At 35.9% G+C, this 26,178-nt stretch overlaps 1 protein-coding gene across 2 annotated transcripts in view; it reads left to right on the plus strand.

Annotated features, from left to right (window-relative positions):
- The window catches only part of vps8 (VPS8 subunit of CORVET complex), an 89,935-nt gene that overhangs the window by 55,447 nt on the left and 8,310 nt on the right, over window positions 1-26,178 (plus strand). For both annotated transcript variants that reach the window (XM_043237951.1, XM_043237958.1), the window contains 7 exons: window positions 103-184; window positions 1,326-1,408; window positions 8,076-8,156; window positions 13,258-13,427; window positions 14,135-14,303; window positions 16,275-16,328; window positions 19,588-19,668. In XM_043237951.1, the coding sequence (XP_043093886.1) occupies window positions 103-184; window positions 1,326-1,408; window positions 8,076-8,156; window positions 13,258-13,427; window positions 14,135-14,303; window positions 16,275-16,328; window positions 19,588-19,668 (720 nt within the window). The remainder of the gene's footprint in view (window positions 1-102; window positions 185-1,325; window positions 1,409-8,075; window positions 8,157-13,257; window positions 13,428-14,134; window positions 14,304-16,274; window positions 16,329-19,587; window positions 19,669-26,178) is intronic.

Here is a 26,178-nt window from a genome sequence, read left to right on the forward strand (position 1 = left end):
CGTGCTGTATTTTTCATGAACAGGATGTATTGATCTTCTTATTCCCGGTTTTACATTTTTCTCTCTCCCTGTGTGTGTACGTCAATCTTCTGTCACTGTCAGGCTCTGTGGTTTCCACTCCTTGAGGCGATGATGTCACCACAGAAACTACTCAAAGGAGCCGACACCAAACACACCTCAGAGGGTCAGACAAACACACACACACACACACACACACACACACACACACAAGCGTATCCACAGTGTATCCGCTGTCCTCAACCTTTGTAACTCCAATGTCCCTATAAGAAAAAATATATTTAACAGTATAAAATAGCCCCTCATTCTGATCTATGATATTTTTTCTCTTTCTTCTGAAATTATGACAAAGGTACTCTTTTCCAGTAACTTTTAATAACTGGTATTATAGTGTGTGTGCATTAAATTAGATTTATACAGCCTTCAAATGGAGTCGGAAACTCATTTACAAAAGAATTATAAGGGAACTCAATTTTGCCAAGTTATCAAGTTGTGATGTTGGAAGAGGCATTTATATATATTAAAATGTCTGTGTGTGTGTGTGTGTGTGTGTGTGTGTGAGTGTGTGAGAGAGTGAGACCCTGGACCACTTTCATAAGTGAAATTTTTATGAAATTGAGATTTATACAAATATAAGCTGAATAAATAATATTTTGCTGAGATACAAACATTTGAAAATTCACCTTTAAAGTTGTCCAAATTAAGTTCTTAGCAATGCATATTACTAATCAAAAATTGTTTTAATATATTTACAGTAGGACATTTACAATATATCTTCATGGAACATGATCTTATCTAATATCCTACGATTTTGGGCAAAAAAATAAAAATCGATCATTTTGACCCATACAATGTATCTTTGGCTTTTGCTAAAAGTATATTCCAGTGACTTAAGACAAAAATAAAAATAAATAAATAAAAACATCCATATTATTTTGTTATATTACTTTTCAGACATGAATGTGTAACTTCTTGTAATAGTGATGATCCCGTTTGGAAGTACTGTAGGAGTTTTCCTGCTACATTTGAAGGTTGAATAAGATAATGATTGTTTTTGGTGTAAAAAATTATTATTTTTTTTTTAGCAATAAACAAGTTTTATAAGAAGACTGGATTTTCACTAGTTTTAGTTTGATAATAAATACATTAACCCTGGCCCTTATAGGAAATACGAAACTGGCAGTAACTGGCAATAAAAGTGAAAATAATTCAAAATAATGTCAAGTCTTTTTCATATGAACAGACCTTAGAGAAGCACAGGTGTATAATGAGTTCATCCAGTCCTGATTGTGTCTCTCTTTCCTCAGCTTTGAAAGAGCTCACTATGAAAGTCCTAAACAGCATGTCCAGTTTTATCGCCCCACCTGCCATCATTCAGCGCATCCTACAGGTAACTACATTATGTTGTTGTTGTTGGGTTTTTTTACCAGCTCATGCGGTTTAGCTTAAAACAAGCCTTTTTTTTTATGCCTGCCTGGTTCTAAACGGTTCAGAGGTCGCTCTGTGTGTTCCAGTGATTGTGGTACGTGTGAGATGTTATTGTTCTGTGGGCTTTGTGGGATTTGTTTGGAAAGACTTAAAGCCTTCTGACTTGACAATGGGGTAGCAGGCTCAAGCTCAAAATCCCATGCCTCTTATTTGTGCAAAACTGTTGAGACGCTCACATAGACATTTACACAGATTCTGAATTCAGCCGCTCTGGAGACGTCAACAAATCTGCCGTCTTGATGCTTTCAAACATTTGAAACTTTTAAAAGCAGCGCCTAGTTGCAAATAATTAATTCCTGCATTTTCATTCAGACCCAGAGCGAGAATAACAACCAATGGGCGGGCAGTATGCTAATGTTTCATTTTGCCGTCAATGCGGAACAGCTTGGAACTCATTTCTCTTTCATTTGAGAGACAATCACTTTATACACTGTGCACTTTTATATGTAACTATGTTCTCAGAAGTGTACAAAGACCTTACACAATGGACCATTATGTTTTTATTAAGTTGAGCTAGTTATATCTACACACGTCGCCATCACGTTGCTACGGTAACCGTCAAAGGACAAACAGAGCGAGTTTCGTTACTAGGCTGTTCGTGCAAATACAACACTGACACGATGATGAACAAGTTGAATTGAATAATCAAGCAAATGTAATTCCTTAATTTACCTTTGTAAAGAAACCTCATTGCTGTTTTTAATGTGTACATTATGTTATGCAAACTTCACTCAGTATTCATCATTTTTATTTACAAGCATATTTTCTAATATGGTTTCTTTTAGAATTTTGTTCAGTACATGCATATTGACCTTTATGTTATGAACTGATTTGAGAAAATCCTTTTTTTGGATTGAGGGATTCAGTCTTTTCAGTATGGCAAGATATGCTATATATATATATATATATATATATATATATATATATATATATATATATATATATATATATATATATATATATATATAGTGTTAAATAGGAACAGTTGCTCTACAAATGTTTTTTTTTTTTTTTTTATGAATATATTTTTTGTTGCAATCTTTCTCCGAATCCAGTGTTAGTTCTCATATTTGGATTGATGGACAGCAAATTTGCTTTTCAGCTCAGAGCCTTGTGTAGCTGGTACACTCTCACACAAACACGCACGCACACACACACACACACACACACACACACACACACACACACATTTCTGTTCTCCGTAAGATCGATGCTGCAACTCATGAATCGGTTGAGGCTTTGGGCAGTGGAAGGCCTTTATCTGTTTTCATCTGCACATATTCAGTGCTGTCAGCTTCCCCCATCGATCATCCATTCCCCCCTTCCTTATCAGTGCTATCACACCAGCACTCTGCTTCAGCCTGCTGTCATTAGAACATCTGTGAATTCCTTTGAATCGGTTCTTAAATTATTATTATTTTTTTAATTTATAAAGATAAACCATTGTTCACATTTTATATTTTTTGGTAATTATGACAAACCACTTACTTTCAAACTATTAGTTTATAGTTTAGAAATTGTATCATTTTATTTGTGCATATAGTACATTCTTCTTTAATTTTAACTTTTTTTTTTTTTTTTTTTTGTAGCTCATATGCAAAGAGTTACTATATAGTTTAAAGAGAATAAAGAGATGCTTTATACACTTAACTGATGTGTAGTATTTTTAAGTAGTGATAAAGCTGTTGTTAGTAATTATTTGGAGTAAACAGTTCTCCTTTTAGATCAGATCATCAAAAAAACTAACAAAAAACTAATTATTTCTTATATTTAAGTGCCTCTGTTAGACATTTTTTGAAAAATGGCGATATGCAAATATATAAGATTACTATTCATAAGATGTTAAAACACATCAGTTATGATGCAAAGGATCAAAATGCAATATAATTTTTTTAATTGCAATCACAATAAATGGAACCATTCTGAATTCTATTGGTTTGCATAGGATTTTGAAGTACCCTTTTCCTTGAAAAGATGTGTATGTTTCAGCATGAATGATCATGAATTGATCAAAAGTATCAATAAAGCCAGTATTGAGCACAAGAATACTGGCTTCCTGAAAAATATGAAGCAGTGCAAGGGTTTTCAACATTGATAACAATAAGAAGAAATGTTTCTTAAGTCACAAATCGGCATATTACAATGATTTCTGAAGGAATGTTTTACACTGAAGATTGAAGTAATGGCTGCTGAAAATTCAGCGTGTTAAAAATATTCACATAAAAAACACTAATTGTAAATTTTACAATATTACTGTTTTACTACATGTTTGATCAAATAAATTCAGCCTTGGTGAACAGAAGAGTTTAAAACATATCCCCATTCCCTTACTTAACCCAACTTTTGAACTTAAATTTTAAGACAAAACATTTGCTGTCACTACAGTTTTTGACATTGTTCATGTTCATTATGATTCAGTAATAGTCTCTTTTTTTTGTGGCCCATGTTGATTCATTAATCTCCCTGCCTCAGCATCTATCTGAGCAGCTCTGGTTCTGCCCGGCTGCTGATGGTGACATTTGATGGCATTTGCTCACAGCGTGTAATCATTAGTGCTCTGCTGTGAATGCAAATGCACCACTGACAAGGAACAGGAAAGGTTAGAAAGAACCCTATCAAGTGATACTAACGAATGATGGCAATCAATATATTACATAATCAACAGGTGTCGTCTTGAATGTGCACTTACACCTGGGCAGGGGCACCTGCAGCTGTACGCACTGTGCTTGCATATTGTTGTATTTATTATTATTTTGTAATTCAAGGCTTAGAATTGATTTCCAATTAGTTTGCGCTCCATTGAATTCTAAGAGAGGGGGGGCGGTGGTTTTCATTGGACCGAGCTGGCGCTGAAGCTGTTTGCAAATGTTCATCGGAGCTATGGTTTTGGGAAGTGAGCTACTTCTAATGCTGCTTTAAAAACGCACTCTTGGTTAGATTTGTTAAACTGCATTTGTAGCTTGTAGGAATACTTCACCCCAAAAATGAAAAATTTTACATTGAATCTTTCCCCCATCAGTGATTTAAACAGTTGTCTATCCACGACATAACTAGAGATGTGTCTGTAAAGGTCACTGACTAGCCTACTCTGACTTTTTCCGGCCTGGTAAACCCAGGAAGTCCTGTAACTCATTCAGAATGTGCACTAGAGCTTTCCTTACCTCAACGTAGAACAGGGATTGACCTAAAAATCTTCTTTGGTGGGAAAGCGTTGTAACCTAATTATAATATATTTTGCCAGTGGCGAGAAAGAGTTAATCATTTACCCCAATCTCGTTCCAAACCTATGAAAGCTTTGTTCATCTGAATAGCTGGAGTCTTTTGACTGTCCCATTGACTGCCAGATAATGAAGATTGTAATAAAGTAAGTTATGAAGGGTTTTACGGTGATTACTGATTATATTACCTGATTTAACCTGGAATAGTTTACCTACGTTACTAATCTACTACAGATATTTCTAGAAAACAAGATGGCATGTTGAGGATGTAGACTCCAGAGATCATGGCGTTCATAGTGGAGATCTTAATTTTTTACTCAGTGGTGTGTTGTCCTGCACTTTAAAATCATGAAAGTTCACCACACGAATAGCTAATTCAATCGCATGTGAATTAATGCAAAAATTCCCTAAAACACCCTGTAAAGACCTTCAGGACCGTGACGCCGGCTTGCTTTGAAATATGATTGCGTTCTCGCCTGAGAGGATGCCGACAGAGAGAGAGAGCGAGATGCTGCAACCTGTTAATGCGTGAGAGCATGTCAGGGGAGGTGTGCAGAGCGATAAAATAATTCATTATTGATCACTTATTTGAATCAGCACATGAGGTTATAGCAAAAATAGTATCTTCAAAATTAAAAGAAGCTGTTTTTTTTTTTACGACCAGCAATTTATTAAACTGGTGAGCTCTTTTAATCTTTTCAGTAAATGTAAACTAACGTGTTCAAACAGTAAGTTCAAAACAGCTAGCTCTAGCAAAGTCTATTGAAAGTGGCCTAACACATCGCGTCAGGGGAGGCTCACGCAGCCCGTCTGTGTATGAGAGAATCTTGTTGAGAAATAAGTTAACATAACTGCACGAAGAAGAAATATACTGCAGTAAAAAGCAGTTTTTAATATGTATAACACTATGCCCAGTTAAGCAACACGAGAGTTCATTTTCCCCAATGAAAAACCAATTCAACGTTGATTTTATGCAAGAGTTCAAATAAGTAGATTAATTTTAAGTGCTCTACAGTTTAGACACAATATTTTCAGTATTGACCATTGAAGTTACAAATGGCCAGAAGCTTAAAAAATTAGCCGTGGTGTAGTAGTATGTGCAGGCAGGTGAAGGCAGCAGGTTTAGCTGGCATTTTCAGTGGGGAGTATACCCACTTCTCCAGACACAGATCAGAGGAGCCAAATACTCCCAATTTGGATAGTTTGGCTCATTTACCAATATTCATTTGCTATGCATATAAACCCTTCTCACAAGTGAAGTAAAATATACTGCCGCAGAGTAAACTTCTTTACAGGAAAGTGCATTAGAGACTCTAGCAAATCTAATGTTTGTATTTCCTTTTGCCCCAGCAGAAAATCAGATCATCCACTATTGAATTCACATGGCTTTCCACAAGAAAAAAAATGACCTAGAGAAATGCATTACAAAGATATCAAGTTTTTTTATCACATTTCTGGTCAGTCTGAATAAGTTTGATGATGTTGTTTCAATCAGCAAAGCCTCTCTACGTTATAACAACCATGTTATCTCTCTTAATAGGTCTTGTTTTTATATCTCACATGCTGTGATATGTGGGTGGATGGAGTGTAAAGGGGCATTATATTTGTATAATGAACCTGTAAATCACGATTTTGAAATTCTTTTTTTGATTGTCCATGGGTGTTTGGATTTGTTTGCAGCTTGTTTACAAGGTGTCTGAATAGGGATAGCTGTTGTTTGGGAAGCTGAATAACACCTGCAACAGGAGTGGCATGCATATCTATTAAGAAGTTTAGTCAAGGACGCTCATCTGAGTCAAACACGCTGGACTAATTAGTAGAGCGTCTCTCTGTCTCTTCCTGAAGCAGTAGTCATATTGTACAACTTAAAGAAGCTTTATAGTTGCTCCCAGTGACTGCATGGCCCTTTGTAATTCTAAATATGTAGTTTTATTATTATTTTACCAATAATGCATATGTAATTTTAGTAATAGTAAAATAACTCCATGGTAAAAAACTATTATCCGAACTAAAATTAACATAATTTCCATATTTACTGTGTGAACATGAATTAAACTTGCGTTCAGTGGTTTGAAGGAAGTTCAAATGACACATTTCTGTTTTTAATAAATGATTTTCCTTTGAAGATGAACAGGATTGCACTAAAGACTGGAGGAGTAATGGCTGCGGAGCACTCCTGGGATATGTAATGTGTGAAGAAAATTATTATAGTTATTGTATTTAATTGTCTTTCAAATTATTTATTACGTAAAGAAGTCAGCCATCATTCCAAAAATTATACTGCAAATTTATACCATTAAACATAATGCATCATTTGAAATGTGGTGTTAATGGTACTGCAGTGGGAATTAGTGAGAAATTCTCCCTTAAATCTAGGCTTATACACTGACAAATTAAATAATCTAGTAAGCATGTGAAAAAAGTGATTTAAGCGATGTGTGTATTTTGAAAAAAAAAAATACCGAAAATGTATTCAGCCTCAGAGCAGCATTAGAAAGTCTGTGTAGACCCACTGTGGACTTGTCATTTATGCACCTTCTATGCAGAGTTATATTGTTCTAGATTTAGCCATTAAAAAACATGATATAAAACAAAAATATATAAAACCAAATTTGGCTCATTAGTCCCATATTGGGGCCCCTGTGGATTAGAAGGGTGTCCCATATGCCAAGGGCTCCATAAGAGATAGTATATTGTAAAGAGCTACATTTATTGAGTTTTGATAGTTTTCATTCTTCGTGTAGAACATGTGTTGGGTTTCAAACCTGAGCTCCAGAGATGAGATATTCCAGGTGTTTGTGTGAGTGACAGTCTCTCCGGAGGGAAGCGGTTTTGGCTTTGGAGAATTGGCTGCATTCCTCTTTGTGGAGGAGGTATACTATAACAACAAAGTTTTATGCCCCATTCGTGTTTTTTTCCCCTTAATAATAACAGAATGTGTGTACCATTTTGTCCCTAAGAATGAACAGATTACTGTATGTGTGTGTGTGTGTGAGAGAGAGAGAGATTGTCTTCAAGGTCTTCATCTTTTTGACTGCGTCAATTTGAGCTCCTACCGAGGGCAAAATTGTGTGCAGTCCTGTGATAACGTCTAGTGATGACTGTGTGCGTGTGTGTGTGTGTGTGTTTGCGTGACATATTTTTGAGACCGCTTCATCTGAGAGTTATCAGCTGTCATTGTGAATGCAGCCTGACAGCACATACTGTGTTTATTCTCTGATTTGTGCTTAGGTTGGTTTACTGCAGAACATGCCTTTAACATTTACATTGAACAGACAGACCCAGGTTTCTGCTGGTGTGATCAAAGCTATGAGAAAATCATTTATCTCCTGTATGTGTTCTCTCCTGCAGGACCCTGTGTATGGGAAAGGAAAGCTGGCTGAGATTCAGGGACTCATTTTAGGGATGCTAGAAACCTTCAACTATGAACAGGTATTGTGTGTGTGTGTGTGTGTGTGTGTGTGTGTGTGTATTACATAACAATTTGGCTTCATCAGCTGTTTATTGTTGAATGCTTTCTTTATTTCTTGCACCATAATGAAGCATATTTATTGTCTTTGTCTTGCGTTCTCGTACAGTGTGTGTGTGTGTGTGTGTGTGTGTGTGTGTGTGTGTGTGTGTGTGTGTGTGTGTGTGTGTGTGTGTGTGTGTGTGTGTGTGTGTGTGTGTGTGTGTGAGGGATTTCATGAGCAATCTGAAACACAAAGGAAGATATAAATAATATATTTAAAATATTAACAAAAACTAATAAGATGTATTTATTCAATATTAGGTTTTTATGTGTTTTAGTAGCTCGTGCCCGTTTTGTATCAGCAAAATCCTCAAGGTTTTGCACGTTCCTTGGTTTTTCCAGCATCTTCTGCCTTTTTAAACCTTTTCCAGCAGTGACTGATTTTTCACACTGAGGGCAATTGAGAGGTTCATACACAGCTATTACAAAATGTGAAAATATTTAATAAAGAACATGGGTATTGTAAACTTTTTTTTTTTTAATTGATGGTCAAATTGTAGAAATTGAGAAACAGTAGCACACAGTAGCTTCTAAAGGCAGTACTAAATAAAAAAAAATACAATAAAAAAATACACACCATCATCCTGTTCAAAAGTTATTGTTAAAGGCATATCCCTTTCACTCACACTGTGAATGGCACATTTGTAGTCATCAAGGTTTTTGTTTAATGAATTAATGAATTAACTTCGTATTAGGGAGTAGTGCAGTGTTTGTGAGCCGTTGATGCGGAGCCTGACTCGCAAGATGAATTATTAAATATGTTCACATAGTATAGCTACCCATAATACATCATTCATGTCTTACTTTCATGCTAATTGCACACTTGCTGGTTTCAGACAGCAGCATAGAAAGATACATCATTTAGCTCTGTTAAATTATAATGAGATCTTCTCTTACTGTTCTCACAGCTGAAGCTACAGCAGCTAAATTCACAGTGTATTGTGTGATAATTGGAATGAGATGTGGAGGTGAGATCCTTTGAAAAAGAATAGCAAGAATAGCAAGCGTTGAGAATATTTACTGCCGCTAAAGTGTGTGTTTGCCCTGTGATAAAACAGACAGACATTTTATTTTTCGCGTTTTAATTGTTTTTTTGTTTTTTTTTTTGACTTGAATTAATGTTTACGTGTGCTTATTAAAGCAGTGTTTCTGCTTGTATTAAAATTAAATGGACTTAATTGAGAGCAGAAAGTATTGTCCGATATTTGTTCTAGTTTTCATCATAAACCAACTTTTCTGTGGAAATATATATATATATTGATTTAAGAAACTTCAGAAATTTGCACTGGGAAGCTTATAAGGAAAACTTTGGCAGTGTGATCAGAATTAAAAAAAAAAAAAAAAACCTTCAATTACCATTCTAGTTGTGTTATTTTTATTTTTTGAATGAATTACAAGGTAATGAAGATCTGTTGCTGAGATCAAGCTGTTTCTGGTATACATTTAGCAAATTTCGGGGCAGTATTTATTGATTTTATTATTGGCTCATAACCAGTTTTTAATATTGTCTTTTTCATGCTAATTTCTAACATGCCAGTAGTTTAAATTTGACCAATAACCTATATTATAAACAGGGGTTTTAATAATAATAAAATAAGTATTAACTATTAAGAGAGTAGTTAGGACATACAGTATTTCAGCAATATTCATAAAAATATCCCAGTGATGGGTCACACACACACACACACACACACACAACTACTGTACCTTTTCAATCCCTCTTAATAGCTTTTTAGGCAGCGACGCCCTTCAGATGAACTATCATACTTAACTTATTCCAGCTTATCCTCACAGCTGCTTTAATCGGGTCAGTTGAGGGTGGAGTGTTATGAGAACTCATTAATGGCTGTTTCTTCATTAATTAACAAGCGCATAATTGAAGAGGCTCTCTGAACGTCTTAGGTCTCGTAATGGTTATCAGTGGCACACACACATACACCCTACAGTTTTACTTAATGAACAACTAAATACTTTTCCATAAATAGTTTCCCACATCTCAAGCCCTCACGGAACTTTCTTTAAAGCTGCCGGAAAACTTCTGAAGCGTTTATTCTTATTTGTGTTTTAGTGTTATTATAGTGTTATTATCCCCTGGTTTCGACTTCGCTAATAAAAGGCTTTACTTGTTATTTTTCAAAGTCAAGACAAAATAAGCAAGAATAAAGTGACTTTGTTGTCTGAAATTCAACTGAACTCGTCAGACACTTATTGACATCTTTTTGCAATGCTAATTTCTTCTATAGACTTTGGTTTGTTAGTGTGAAGAGTTGCTTTTTTCACCTTAGCATCCCCTGTAGGCTAATTGCATCCAGAAATCGGCAGACTTCAGCGCGTTCCCTTATATTGCCTTCCGTTCTGTATATGACTAAATAAATGCTGAATCAAGTAGCAATCGAACTGCAGATTTTTAAGAGCTTTAGCAACCTTTGAAATGCACGGGCCATGTTTCCGGATGTCAAACACAGAATTACTGTTGCTAGTGTGTACGTGATGTTGGATTTGCAGTTACAGGGAGTTGAAAGGTTGTTTCTCAATCTCTTAAAAAATACAATCTATAAGGACTCATTCACACGAAGCAAGAGCTTTCCCTATCCGATCTTTGTTTTCTTGTTCTTCCGTAAACACGGCATCATCTCAAGAAACCACTGAAACCGAGTCAAAACGCTGTAGTATACATGCCTGGCCTGTATGTGCAGAAGACAATTCTGCTCATGAAAACCTTGAGCGTTGTATACAAACCCAACACAAGTTAGTAAATCTAATAATAAAATCTAATGGAGCCGAGATTGGCTGTACACACGAAAATGCAAAGGTGTTATTTTCAGATTTGTACACTTTGGGACCAATATGACACAAAAATTTTACCTCTACAGCGTGTAATTATATTTATATTCTATATTTATTTATGTATGTTGAAAGCATAGGGCCATAAAATGTTTGTCCAAGAAAAATGTCATAAAAAAATGCTTGCCTGCCTGCCAGCCATAAAAATATGCATTTGCATACCTCTGCGTTATGATAACAGTGGACCTCAGAAAACAGTCAAAATGTATTTCTTTTGTTTAATAGATTTATTTAAAGGTTGATTTTTTTATTATTAACAAACCATTAACCAAGGTTTTCGCCTCTTCTAAACTTTTAATTTGCTGCTTATTAATAGTAATCTACTGCTTGTTAAATTTAGTTATTGGGTAGGGTTAGGATGTAAAATTTGCTTAAGCAAAATATTTGCTTTATAATACTATTAAACAGCCAATATGTTAATAAGCAGCTGGCGACTAGTTAGCAACTAGTGAGAATTGGTCAATATACTAAATAGAATTACTTAGAAGAAGTGACCTATAGAGATGTCCTGTATCATCACTAGTTTAGAATGTGTATTTATAGGTTTTGAATTTAGCTTTGATGTATATTAAATACAATGCAGCTTTTTTTACTTTCAAAGACTGTCCTTGTTACTGGAGTGGAGGTTTCCCAGTGAATCAGGCAAATTAGTTTATTTGGAAAGAGCTTTATTTGATATTTGGCAATGTAAAAAACATTAGCTTGCCAAGCTAAGCAACATGACTCATATTTCAGAGCAGTTAAATTCCAGTTACGCTACCCTTTAGCTAAAGTAGCTGCCTAAATTGGTCAATTAAAATGTAGTTTAGTTGTCTAACTATTAGATGACAGTTTAGAGTTTATTAGATCTCACCCGAAAGGTACTTACATCAAACCTTAACACTGCATTTACATTTAAACAACTACTGCAAAAACATCTGAATAAAACATGTCTTAAACTTAATTATAGGCATAAAATGTCATAAATGGACTTCTCTAAACGCCCAAGTATTTTTTTAGCTAACCAGTTCACTAAAAAGATTCACAGATGTTTTTGGAGAATGTCCTATTGCTGAGCTACTGTCATGCTACTAAACGTTAAAGGATTTAGCAGTTTTTTCTCTGTCTGTTTAAACTATCGGTAGATACAGTTATGCGGTCTCTCAGTTTGTCTGTGGAAGTAAGTGTGTGTCAGTGTATGTTTGCACTCTCCCTTCCATGACCAATGGGAATTTTCAGCTTGTCATTCAAAGGAAATAGCGAGCAAAGCAAGAATACCACCTGATTCCCCTCTCTCTCTCTCTCTCTCTCTCCTTCTCTCTCTTCTCACACACACAAACACACACATTTTCGCCTTGCTTTTGACACTCGCCACTTGACATCAGCGCAGTAAATAACATGCAGCCACAAAATTGAGACATAAATTACAAACATAAATATACACACTTGAACAACACCTTAAGAAAGCTTGTCCTGGTATACATTTGACACACACACACACACACGTACACTTGAATGAACTGCCTTGATAGCTGATGAAATATTTTGAAATGTATGTTTTCTTCAATCCTCAGAAATGTTTGTCAGGGTTAAATGCTTCCCTGTGTGTGTGTGTGTGTGTGTGTGTGTGTGTGTGTGTGTGTGTGTTTGTGTGTGTGTACTCACAATGCTGCACTAACAGCAAAATGAAGTAACATACATCAAGCCTCTCTCTCTCCCACTCCTCAGTCTTTTTATATGACCTTGCTGAAACACATTGCCTCTGGTGAGGAGACGGTGTAGATTAACAGAAATTCTTCCGCTCATGAAAATAAACTGAGCCAATTTTAGTGTCAGCGCAAGCTCAAGTGTTAATCCATTTCACAAATTTCAAAAGAGATTTGATTGTGATAGAAAAGAAACATTTAAGCGAACCCTTTTCGATTCCGAGTCGTTTCACATGTCTCATTGGTTTCAGGGCCATAATTTCATTGGTTATGGAGAATTTGTTTCCATTGCCTGTGGTTGTGAAGAAATAAGTGTTTGCTCATCAATTACACCGAAATAGCAAAGTTGATCCTTTTTTTATCTTGATGATTTTATTTTAAAACATAGAAAAGTGATATATTGTGTTATAATCATGTTCAGAACTCAGATTAAAAATCATAGCTTATAACGTTCATTTTTTTTACCGTTACTATTTTTTTTTCTTTCTCTCAGACATTGCTGGAGACGACCACAAATCTACTGAATTCAGATCTTCACTGGTCTCTGTCACACCTGCGTAAGGCGGTCAGTAGAGGACTTCACCCGAGACAAGACCACTGCAACATCTGCTTACAGCAGTACAAGAGACGCCAGGAGAGCGAGGAAGAGATCATCATCTTCAGGTACACACACCTATACAGAATCATCGGTATACTCCAAGAACACAGTCCAATTTTTGAATGCTATAATTGTAAAATATTTTTACTACACTATTATCATGGCCGACAGAATCTATGATAACTATATCCTTGTGATATCTATATAAATTTAGAGATTTTGCAACCGTAACTGTACAAAAGATTTACTAAAAGAACTATACTGTTGATGGACACTTCATGGAGACTGGGGTTTCTAACACCCTTCCTTGGCAAGCTGTCTATTTTGAGCTGCAGGCAGAATGATTTTTACCTGCCATCTCCTCTATTGTAGGTTTGTGTGGCAGTAGTAGCTACACGCTGCATTTTCTACTTTTTTTTCAGTTTGTGACAGGTGTTAAGGTGCAATAAAACCAACCACCGTGTGGAAGCGTTAAACCTGATTAATAGTGGTGCTGGATTATTTACAGTGTTATCAAATGTGTAATATTCATGAGATCTCCATATTTAATTTCATAGATATCATAGTTATTTTAATACCTGTATTAAAAATGTTAGTGTTATATCTGCCTTTGGTCAGTATTGGCATCCAGCCATTAAAAAAAAAAGACATTTGTTGATTTATTTATTTTTTCTTATCCATATTTAAATCACATATTTGTAGCACTATGCCTAAATGTACTACGCAAACAGACCATGATTAGCATCATTCTGAACTCTTGTTTTGTGTGTAGCTGTGGACACCTGTACCACTGCCAGTGTCTTCAGCGTAAAGAGGTGGGTGTTTTGAGCGAGAGGCAGTACTCGTGGAGCTGCTACAAATGCACATCTAACCAGGGCTCACGGCCAGCAGACAGACCCAGCACGGAGAACTCTCGATCGCGCTCCACTTCTCTGGCACAGGTCAGTCAGGCAGTCGCGTTTCACAATCAGCGAGTTCGCCCAAATATGAAAATTCGGACACATTTTATTTACCTCAACATGGTATTTTTTTTTTCTATGGACCACAATAATTCTTAAAGAAGAGTTCAAACTGTTCATACTCATGACAGCCAAGCTCCCCAATTAGAAGACCTTGAAGGTGGAAAGTAGTTCATGACTTTTGCCCAGTATTTCAAATCTGAATGCATACCATTTAAAGCTGTATGAAGAGACAGTAATGTACTGAAATGTTACATTTTCCACAAAGAGTCAGCCTTATTGACCTTTGATCCTTTTTTGATCTATGATCTGCTGTAAAGAGAAAGACATAAAAGCATATGAGCTTGAAAAGACAATGATGAGTAAATAACGCCTGAGAAAAATGATTCTTTTGGCTAAACAAACTCTTTAGCGCTTCATTTAAATCGTTTTTCATCTAAACCGTTTGTTTGTGTCTTTTGTCTGTCCATCGGTGTCTCTCAGTCTGTCATGTGCTCATCGTAATTAAATCAGCAAAGAAACAACCTTTCTTTAAGAACTCAATCTTTCTTTTAGTTCAATCGTGTTTCTATTGGTCATCTCTCTCTCATACAATCTTTGGGACTACAGAGAGTTCCTATTAAAGGTGATATGACATTTAAGTGCTATATGCATACAGGGTGTATGTATTATCCACGCTAATTGGATCTCTGTTATGTGGTATTGGTGTATATTTAAATGGAATGCAAATGGCTTTCTCAGCATGCACCTGTATTAGTCGCAACCATAGGAGGCTGATGGCTGCAGGCACAAAAGAGGGCCCTGCTACCACAATCATGGAGGTGTTGCCACAGTGATTCTTTTGGGAGTAAAGAAAAAACGATTCCCAGCCAGTGTGATATTTGATCAACTGCAAAAATAAAGCAACTCTAAAAGCTGTCTTTAAACACATGATCCGCAATCCCTGCCGATTGAACCTGCACTGCATCTTAAAACAAAATTACAAAGTTACATTTCTGTAAGTGTGACAATTAGTGATATACTTTTAAATGAAATAATAAATGTATAAATTAATACTTCAGTAATGGAATAATATGATAAAGTGTACAGGCAAAAGCAATTTGTACATACAGTAACTAAATAACTTTATGATGCGAATATAGTATATGGCCTTAAAGGGATAGTTCACCCAAAAATGAAAACTCTGTAATGAATTACTCCCGCTCATGTTCCAAACCCATAAGACATTTGAGCTTTCTAGACAATAATGCAACTGGCACGTTTAAGGACCAGAAAGGTAGTGAGGACATTGTTAAAATACACCGTCAGTGTTTTAACCGTAATGCATAAAGAAAGCAAAAATAGTTGAATGTGTGTGATGCTGCTGATGTGGAATCCAGATCTTTGCAAGCAGAGGAATACACACGCATGTCATCGTACTCTCGTGAACGTGGGGGAAACTGACCCGGAAGAGAGGAAAATGTTGAATTAAGTACTTTCAGTTTCATAACATTATAGCTGAACCACTGATTTCACATGGACTATTTTATTTATGTCCATACTACCTTTCTGAGCCTCGAACGTGTCATTTTCGTTGCCGTCTATGCAGCGTCAGAAAGGTTTCTGATATCAAGAATATCTTCATCTGTGTTCTGAAGACAAGGGTTGGTAAAGAATTTTTGTGTGAACTGTCTCTTTATCATATGGAAATATAACTATTGATAGTGCGTAATACTGTGTATGATGTTATATAATAATCGTGTGCTAGAAATGAAAAGAATACAGTTCTTAAAGATTAGCTTGTTAAGTAGTTTCTCTAAATGTTCAATTAAAAGTCACCTTTTTATGACCAGATGAAAGTAGTTAGGGTAGTTGGGAAATTATTACGACAGATCTGTTGTGGAGTCTGTATCGCCGCACTGCTTTTTGTCATAATCTGTAATCACATGTAATCTTTCACCTCATGTGTTTCAGACCAAAGTGATGTCTGCTCATCGTGGGATTGCAGCAGAGGCTCATGGGAGAAAGGTAACTACACCAGGTCCAATTCGTTTAATATAATTAACTCTTTACGTTAGCTTTTTATAGTTTTTAAATAGTTTTATATTTATATTGTCAATTGATTGGGCAAAAAAAAAACTTTATTGCAGTTTTGATTTTTAAATGTATTAGATTCACATTTATCAGACCTTTTAATACAGCGTTGCATTTTCCTTTTTCTCTGACTAAATCCAGCACTTTTAGAGGTGCATCGCTGCTCTACTTCAGCTCGACGGAGAATCATAGCTCTCTTCCACTCTGCCTTTTGTGTGTTCATTCATCCATGAAACGTAAATGGCTTTTTCCCTGCTGGTTCAAAGCAAATTAGTTTGCTTATGATTGCATTACGCTCTCTCCCTTCTTCCATTCATTTGTTTATTGGCAGGAATGGAGTGATGAAACAGTCCTGCCTCGTCTCTTTCTTTCTTTGTTTCTGTCCCTCTCGTCTACATTTCTGTCTCACGTTTCTCGCTCTTTTGGAGCCATTCTCTCTCTCTTCATTGAGCATTCATTGCTTGTCGGTCAAGAGACTCGGCGTTTTATGCAATGTGACAGTGAGCCTTAAAGACAAGACAGGAAGTGACACGAACCTTTTGACCTATTCCTCTTCTCCAGCATCCCTTCGTCCTCTCTCTCCTTCAATAAACCCTCAGCCATTAGCATCACTAAGCACCGTGTTATCTGCAACAAGCTAAATTCAGCACTTTTCTTCATGTCCGTGTTTTCAGGAACCTGCTAACTTACAGAATTATACCTGTGGAGACTTTTGCTTTAATTAACACGCAATGCTTCAGAACTCCTGCATGCTAATGATAACAAAGCTGACAGGACGACGACTTCTTTTTCTTCCTTTCTCTCTCCTTTTCATCTTTGCATGCAGTGTTCTTGCAGCAAAAAACGCTTTTAACATGCTTGGATGAACTCATAACCATACAAACCTGTCATACATGGCAAAAAAAAAAAAACAATGACTTGACATGCAGATTAAGCAATTGCATTAATCACAAGAAAAGTCCCCAAATAAAAAGATATATTGTTGTACCTAACAAAACAATGTCTTTAGAAGTCAGTATAATCTTTATGCATTTTTTGTTTTTTATTTTCCATTGTAATTTTAAGCAATTGAATAATTTTTCTATATACATTTTCTTCCAAACTGCTTTTGAATTTGAACTTGCTCTCATGATGTCACAATCTATACAAAAACATTCAATTGAAACATAAACCTAACCCTAAAGCTAGGCCATGATTAAAAATTAAATAGGACTAAATAGGGTGAAATTTGATGAACTTACGTGTAAAATTCTTGAGGCATGTTTGGTTTCATTACTTTTTACATTACATTACTTTCGCATTACACTGTTTTTCATTCTCCTTATTTACTGAATTTAGGTTTCCCCAAAACATCTGAATGTGAGAGTGGCAACATTTGGTGAAACTTATAGCACATATTCACTATTAACTAAGAGTTTTCCTTAAAACAAACTCCTAATTTGCAGATTATTAATAGTTAATAAGGTCATTGTTAAATTTGGGGTAAGATATTGGGTAATATTGGGATGTAAAATACAGTAATGCAGAATAAGTTAGTCCTTAAATGAAAGTTTTACCCAATATTTTACGTAGTTTTTTTGTACGTATCATGGCAGTTTAAAAATGATATGTGCGGTGATTGGCACCTAGTAAGGCTAATGCTTTATTGCAGTTAAAACTACCATTAAAAGTAACCACCAACAGTACACTAAACCAGACCCAAAACTTCACTGTTAGTCTTAAAAGTAAAAGTTTCATCCATCAAAAAATTGGACCGGGTGCTGTTTTCTGTTTTTGTGCATCCGTAGCAAGCTAGGAATATAATTGGAATAATGATAGGATATATGATAGGAAATAATGACGAATATGAAAAATGCATACGAAAATTTCAGACTCGGTGTGCAAGGACCTTTACTATAATATATTTTTCTGAGGCCGTATCCCCTTTATAGCTACCTACAAGAAACATTAGGTTTAATCTAACCAAAAAGGCTGATCCTAACTGAGAAGAAAGAGAAAATGGCAGACCTTTAGAAGTAGGTCAGACGTTTTCTAAATGATTTCAACATCTTGTCTAGTTGGCTGAAATTCTCCTCGTGATGTCTCAAGGTGAAGAAAATGGCTTTTTACTTTTTATTTTTTTTCTTTAAGCAAGGAAATACATTGGGCTATCAAAAAGTGTGTAATTGGTTTATTTAAATAAGTAGTGCGTAAATAACGGATTTAATGAACGCTTCACCAAATTATCCTACCTTTTCCACAACACTGTCACGCGAAATCGACGTCCTCCAGCTCAGCACCCTGCGTACAGAGACAGCTGAAGCGGCGTGACAATGTTCATCTCCTTCTTTCTGCTGAAGGGAGGGCGCAATAATTGCATTTATTCTTCTGCAGTGACAGTAGCATTTGTCCTTTGTGCCACTCAAAACAGACTCTGATTATATAGAGACCCAGTGAGGTAAAGTGAGGATACACTTGATTTAATTCTGGAACATTCTGTTGAAAAACATCTCTGGGTGGAGTTTGGCAGATCTTTAGGGTTTGAGCTCGACTTTGTGCCTTTGGGACTGGAGAAGTCGTTGACATTGGATGACAGAGACTGAGAGGTTTTGGATCACTGGAGGCCGATTTGAGCCAAACCAAGTGATGAAATGATTCTGATTGGTGTGAAGGACACTGGAATGTGTCTTTAAATAAGTGTCGTTATGTAAGAAGGGCCTGTCTATAAATCTGGGCCAACAGAGACTAAATGTTACATACTGTAGATTAAATAGTGTATATTTATTCATGTATATTCTTTAAATTAAATATATGACAAAAGAAATATATGAGCACATAAACGGTTAATTCGCGAGCAATCTCAAAGTATTTTGTAACTTATTTTCTTCCCGCTTGATTTCTGTCGATGTCATCTTTTTTTTTTTTTTTTTTTTTTTTTAAATGTCACATCCGTTAGGCTTTAATCACTTGTCTTTGTCACATCATAGGCTTGTGTATGAAAATGTCACATTCGATGCATTTAACACTCCTCTGATTCTTGAAGGGTTTATTTAGAAGTTGTGCAGTTCATATTCATATTTGGCAGTTTTCCCCGTCATTTTTCATGTTTTTATACATGTCATTGATGTATTTAATTGTCTTTAGGAATATCTCTAGCCATGTATTTTGGTTCTGTGAGTGTGTTGATCTGTTATATATTTTTTTTTCTCTGTAGATGTTGACTGAAGCCACTCTGGATGTCCAGCAGACTCAGGCCTGGGATCATTTCCGCACTCTTTACAGAGGACCATCTAGGGTATGATTGACCTTAAATCCAGCAATGCACAATATTATCGGACCAATATCAGAATCGGGTAATAATGCCTTTAAATAGTTTCATTAAAAATGACACTGATATGTCTTGCCAATAAGAGGAATAGGTTAACTCGCACGTGCTCGGTGTGTTTAGCGATCACATCAGCAGTGTGAATTAATCACTAGAACACCGATTACACCTTGAATCTCCTTATAAACCGCAAACGTTTGGAATCGTGAGCATGTGCGTCTTGTTTCATACTGAAATGTTTGGCACATACTCATACTATATACTATCATACTCGTACTATCATGTCAAAACTTCTGTTACCCTAATACAAATAAAACTAAATAGCGTACAAAATATTGAAAATAAACTGAAACAAATAATTTCCACACAGGAGAGACCAGTGTCGGTATGAGCATAGAGTTTTAAAAAATAGACATGGGTTATGACACAGTATAAAGGCATTTATACATTCACTTTCAGTTCAGTAATGTGAATTGAGGTTAGATCATAAATTTGTTTCACAATATAATTGAGGTTATACTGTAATTAAACATTCACTTCACATACTTAAAAGTATAGAAATTAAATAAATCAATAAATATGTCAGTCAGATGCATCTTTAACCATTTTTTTTTAATTGTTTGAAAAGAACTTATTCTTAATATATAATGAATTTTGAAAGCATTAATGCATTTATTATGCCTTCCGATACTATTTATCTTATAGTGCCCAAATATATAACCACAAATGTATTATTACATTGTAATAATTAAATGTTCTTTTTTCACCTTATATACCAGTATATTCAATTCAAACATACGACAAACAACCTATTTCATAAGTGTAAACAATAATAAAAAATAATAATAATCTAACGCATTTTACCTTCTGTTAAATAGTATTTTATAATCATACATGAAAAAATAGAATGCGTGACAACGTACATCATGAGAACCCAGTGCATTATACATAAAAGTATTTATTGAAGTTTTTTCTAAATTACTGTTGATAAGCGCTTATTGCAGACTAGGGTTTGTAGCAACTCAATTTTTTTTTTACAGAATCCAAAAAACTCCCACATTGGCGAGCTGACATTTTTGAGGTGTGGGTAGAATGTCTGGTTTTCGTCTCAGACATGATTTCATGTGACAGCTGCACACTGACTCTACCCACTGTGTTGGGTAGCTAGTCACTAGATTATACTGTACAATATCATATTAACATCTTTAAAATAAATGCACAAATATACAGAATGACACGTTCAATATATGATGCAGTAACACATCCCTGGACTGTTTTGTTTTTTATTTACCATGTGCCCTGTGTGACCTAGTTTTCTGTCATTTTCTAATTGTGTTATGTTCAGGTGTGTTGTGCCAGTTCCCCACGCCGTGACTCAGCCTCTCCAGGGTCCTAATGCCCCTTCTTTAAGGAGTTTTTGTAGGGGGCACAGTTGACCTACTTTTTACAACTTTTTTGCTTTAGACCCTCTACAAGTGTTAAACCTTAAAATAAATGGTAAAGTTACTGCTGCGTGTTTCTGGGGAAAAATGCAGCAAATAATATAATTTATTAATTTAATTATAGTGCATTTCAAATCTTAAGTGTGCGGTCAATATAAAATATTACTGTTTGTTTAATTCCAACGGAAGAGTTTTTGTTAAAAATAAAAATAACAAAAAAATAATAATAATTACCTTATAATATACACACAGTAAAGTTAATATTAGTATTTTCATTGATGTTGTATCCCACAAGACAAAAAAATACTTAATTAATCGCTATTTCCTGTGAAGGCGTATATACATATCTTTATATTCCCACCACAAGCATCAATATCTGCTTGCAGCCTTTGTGATAGCAGTCTCTAGTTTGTCCTAAACATTAAAGTTGCCCGCTGTTCTTTGAAAAGAGCCTCTGGGCACTTTAAGTTCTTGCATGCAAGTTAAGTTCTTCCCTACAGTGGCTCAATGATGTTGAGATCCATCTTCATGGCAAGTGAAGGACTTTCAAAAAGGCTGGCAGCCGTCATAAATACTCAGGGGTGCAGTACGTGATATTATAAATCAAGACCTTGAGAGCTTCTTCAGTACTAAAATACAACCAAATCCTGTAGGTATAACTAATAAATAAACAAAAGGCAGTTAACAATAGTTAATATTTAAATAACTTTAGCATTTTAACACCCCTTTTTCCTGAATGGTCAGTTGGTCTCAGTTCTGTGCAGTAAATTAAAAGTCCTCCAATGCCGCAGTTGTACAGACTCATTATCCATTTTATTGCAACTATATTTCATTTTTCTCTCATCAAACAACTGCTCTAATAAATGGCTTGACAGAACTCGTCCCGGGGGAAGAGCCTCGGCAGGGCTTTTTTCTGTGTAGACCAACAATTCTAAATCAAAAAAGGTTTTTTTTTTTAATGAAAAACATGCAGTTGTTTCTCTTTCACCTTGTCTATACTGGACATGAGCAGTACAATGCAATGCAATTAAAGACAACCTAAATTGAATGCGGGGCATCGCAACAAATCCCAGACAGTAAGCTGATGGCCCATTTCTATTTCTGACATACTCTGGCAAGTACTCTTGCCACTTCTGACACAAAGGACAAAAGGATTTGCACCGGTCACTTTGTCATGTCCAGCGTAGACGGCCTTTAGCTGTTTCGGCGTGACGCAACAACGGTATATTTGTGTTGCTGTTGAAGGGTCAGTTCACAATAGCAGCTTGTGATGCCAAGTGAACGGTTTGAATGAGAAGGATTTAGAGGAATTGGCGACCGGTGCCACTTTATGAAAGACACAATCCAACCACCGTTCGCACCCGAATGCTGTCGCCACGGCTGTTTTCTATTGTTTTTAGCCCCGTGCAGTACCTGCGTGGTTCCCCTTGCAGTTGCGCCCCACACTGCTCTAAGGCATATTGTATACACTTGAGCTGCAGCTTTGTTGCAGATTTTGTGGGATTTTCAGTTCACCCATTGAGAAAACATGTGTCAGTGCCTTACAAGATTATTGCATAACAGCTTACTGTTATGCAATACAATGCGCGTGTATGCGTTGCCTTTGTGTATATGCCGCAGTCATTGAGTCTCACTGTTTATGGGTCAGCACTTGTCAGACAGAGACAATCCGAATGTTTCATGTAAGTGTCAGTATCCTGTCTGAATGCACTCATACGGTGTTCTGCCCTCTGACCTGCTGTCACATCTGTGTACTTCTCATACTGTACGTGAGCCAGCCAGTTGTTGTCTGGAAAGGTGTGCGCACGTACAGTACGCAGAGGCTGGAAGGCCATTTTCTCAGCGTTTTCTCCGTTTCATATTTATACACCTTTTCAAGATTAGTGGCCTGTAGTATTGAACTCTATTTTTGCTCACAGTTCTATCCATCACATACACACAGATGCTCTCACCCACATGTGCACACCCCCACATACGCTCACACAAACATAGAGGCGCTTATAATCAAATGAAGGTCTATGGCGACTCAGTGCTGCTGACTAAGTTTACTCTGTGTCAAATTAGTTAAAGGTGTCTTTGATGAAGACGGGCCCATTTACACCTGGAATTAATATTCATTTGCTGTCATAATACAACATTAAATGCATGATGCATTATGACTGGGTCGTGATTGAATCACTGAATATAATTATAGGTGGTCTGATATGGATTATGACATTTTTACTGCATCTACTTTCAATTATGCAAGTAATATAAATTGAGGTTACATTGTAAAAAGTAATTTGTTTCACAATAAAATTAAGGTTATACTGTAAATAATCATTCACTTTACACACTTAATATTTCTGACTTCGCCTAAATCTTTTTGAAGAATTTTTGCAAATACACCATTATTGAGGCGAATATTAAGTACACATTTCTCGTCAACGCGTAGTTTAGACTACGGGTCGCTATAGGTGAATAACGAGGAGAATAACACTACAAACCAGTGTGTTCGTAATTAAGATAATACATAAAAAATAACATAAGACACACAATTTTCAAAATCAAGCCGCAAGACCAGATGCAAGACCTTTTTTACAAAATTGTTCAAAAACAGCTCGAAGCCTTGATATATAATCCATTATAAAAGCATTTATTCATTTATTATGCCTTGTGATACTGTATATTGCATAGTGCCAAACATATAGAAGCATATAGATGTATTACATTGTAATACTGAAATATTCATTGTTCACCTTTAAAAAAGTATATTTTATTAAAACATATGACAAACAACCTATTTCAAATGTAATAATAATAATATAAAAAAATACTGCATTTTACCTTACAATTATTTATTAAAAAATAAAATACACTACATTATGAGTACCCTTAAAGTGTGTTATATGTAAAGGCTTCAATTTAAGTTTTTTTTTCTAAATTACTGTTGATAAGCGCTTATTGCAGACTAGGGTTTGTAGCGCCTCAACTTTTTTTTTACAGAATCCAAAAAACTCCCACATTGGCGAGCTGACATTTTTGAGGTGTGGGTAGAATGTCTGGTTTTCGTCTCAGACATGATTTCATGTGACAGCTGCACACTGACTCTACCCACTATGTTGGGTAGCTAGTCACTAGATTATATTGTACAATATCTTTTGTGTCATGTTAATTCCTTGTGGGGGGAAAAAAGAAATATACACATATATATATCATGGTTCTCGTCAATGTCCTAAGACTCCTACATCAATATTTGTAAAGTGCAGTAAATAATCTACATCTACTGTAGCTGTGCAGGGAGTCAGTGTGGCCTAATGAAGACTGTTGATAGTCTCGTCCAGTTCAATGTCACATTGCCAATCAGCTCTAACCAACTCAGACCAATCCAGTCAGTGTGTGTGTGTGTGTGGGGAATCTTTGACCTTAATCCCCTGAAGAAATAGCAAGTCACTGGTGTAATCCAGTATCACTCTTAACACACTCTCAATCTGTCCTCAGCATTAAGAGTCTGAGCAGATAGACATCCTGAAAGAGGCCTGCATCGTCAGACAGACAGCGAGTACGCTCCATGTCAGTTTCTTTGCTCCATGACGTTTCCGTCTGCTGTTTTGTATATATCTACAGTATGTGACATGTGTATGTGCTGTCGTTCTTTTCCTGTCTCTGTGCTAGACTTCACACTCTTGGTAATGAGGAAACAAACTACTCTAGACTTGACATCATGCCAAACTGAGCTTCAGAGAGATGAACAAACGCACTCGGTGTGAATATCAACGATTATGAATACAACACCTAGCATGTGATTGCGTGGATGGTGCAGGTGTACACCTTAAAATCTCCCTCACATCCCTTCCTGCGCAAATTAAAGTAACTGCTTTCTGTTGTGATATAGTTTACCATTTTGTCATTTTTCCTGTGAATCTTCAAGCAGCCTTTACTCTAGTCTTCTAGTCTCGAGTCATCATGCTGATTTACTGCTTGAGAAACATTTCTTATTATTATTATTTCTTGCTGTTCTTGAATTTGAAACTAAGCAGAAGCAATTTAATCAAGTACTGTGGTTCTGCCGTATCAATATATGTAATTAATACTCTAGTAGAACAATACATGCACTGCCAGGGTAAGTGATGTCACCTCAAGTTGTGTCCTACATGATCAGAGAGAGATGAGGGAAACAACAACAATAGCACACACAATGGCTTGTACAGAAGGGCGCCATCACAGCTTGGCTATAGTTTTTACGTGACTGGCTCAACAAAAGATAGGGAAGAGTTTTGATGAGACCAGAGTATTTTAGTCCTCTAAACTACAAGTTTGGCAGACCTAGTGCAAAAAGGGGGTTGCAACTTTTTATAGTTCCCTTAGAGTCCCTAAAGTACAGAGCTAAATAAAAGCGTCTCATTTCTTGAAAGGGTTCTGTTAAAGGGGTCATTTTATTTTAAAGTCTGCATAGTGAAAGGGGCTTTTATTGATTTTTTTTTTTTTTTTTTTTTTTTTTTGTAGTAAGTAATAACTGAGCATTTCCCTTGCTTTAAAGGTACAATATGTAAGGTTATTTATTATAAAATTATAAAATATCCAAGTACCACTTGCAGTTGTGTACTAATGTTATTTCAAAAGTTCCCAAAGATTTGTAAAAGATGAGTTCCAGTTTAAACAATGCACTCGCTCCTGTACTTCCATGGTCATGGTCGCCTATCAATGAGAAAATATCCGCACTGTACACATGTTTGTTTTGTTTTTGTTTTTTTTTTACAAGTGTGGACAAAAATGCCGCTGCACAGTTAAAGTAAACCTATTATGTCTGCAGCATTCAATTTATATCTGCTCCACTTTTTCTACGTTTTTACAGTGTTGCACATTATAACCAGTCACATACGAGTCTGTTGAGCTTACGAATTCAGCTCGTACAGATGTATGAATGAAATAAATGTTTCATTCATCAGACAGCATAGACGGCTTTACTGACTACATGGAGCTTAATCTCGCACTATACTGAAATCAGTCATAATATTTTTTTGACAATGTTACTTAATAAGTACAATGTGCTTATTGT

Source organism: Puntigrus tetrazona, chromosome 1 (genome assembly GCF_018831695.1).
Source record: "Puntigrus tetrazona isolate hp1 chromosome 1, ASM1883169v1, whole genome shotgun sequence".
Lineage (NCBI taxonomy): Eukaryota > Metazoa > Chordata > Actinopteri > Cypriniformes > Cyprinidae > Puntigrus > Puntigrus tetrazona.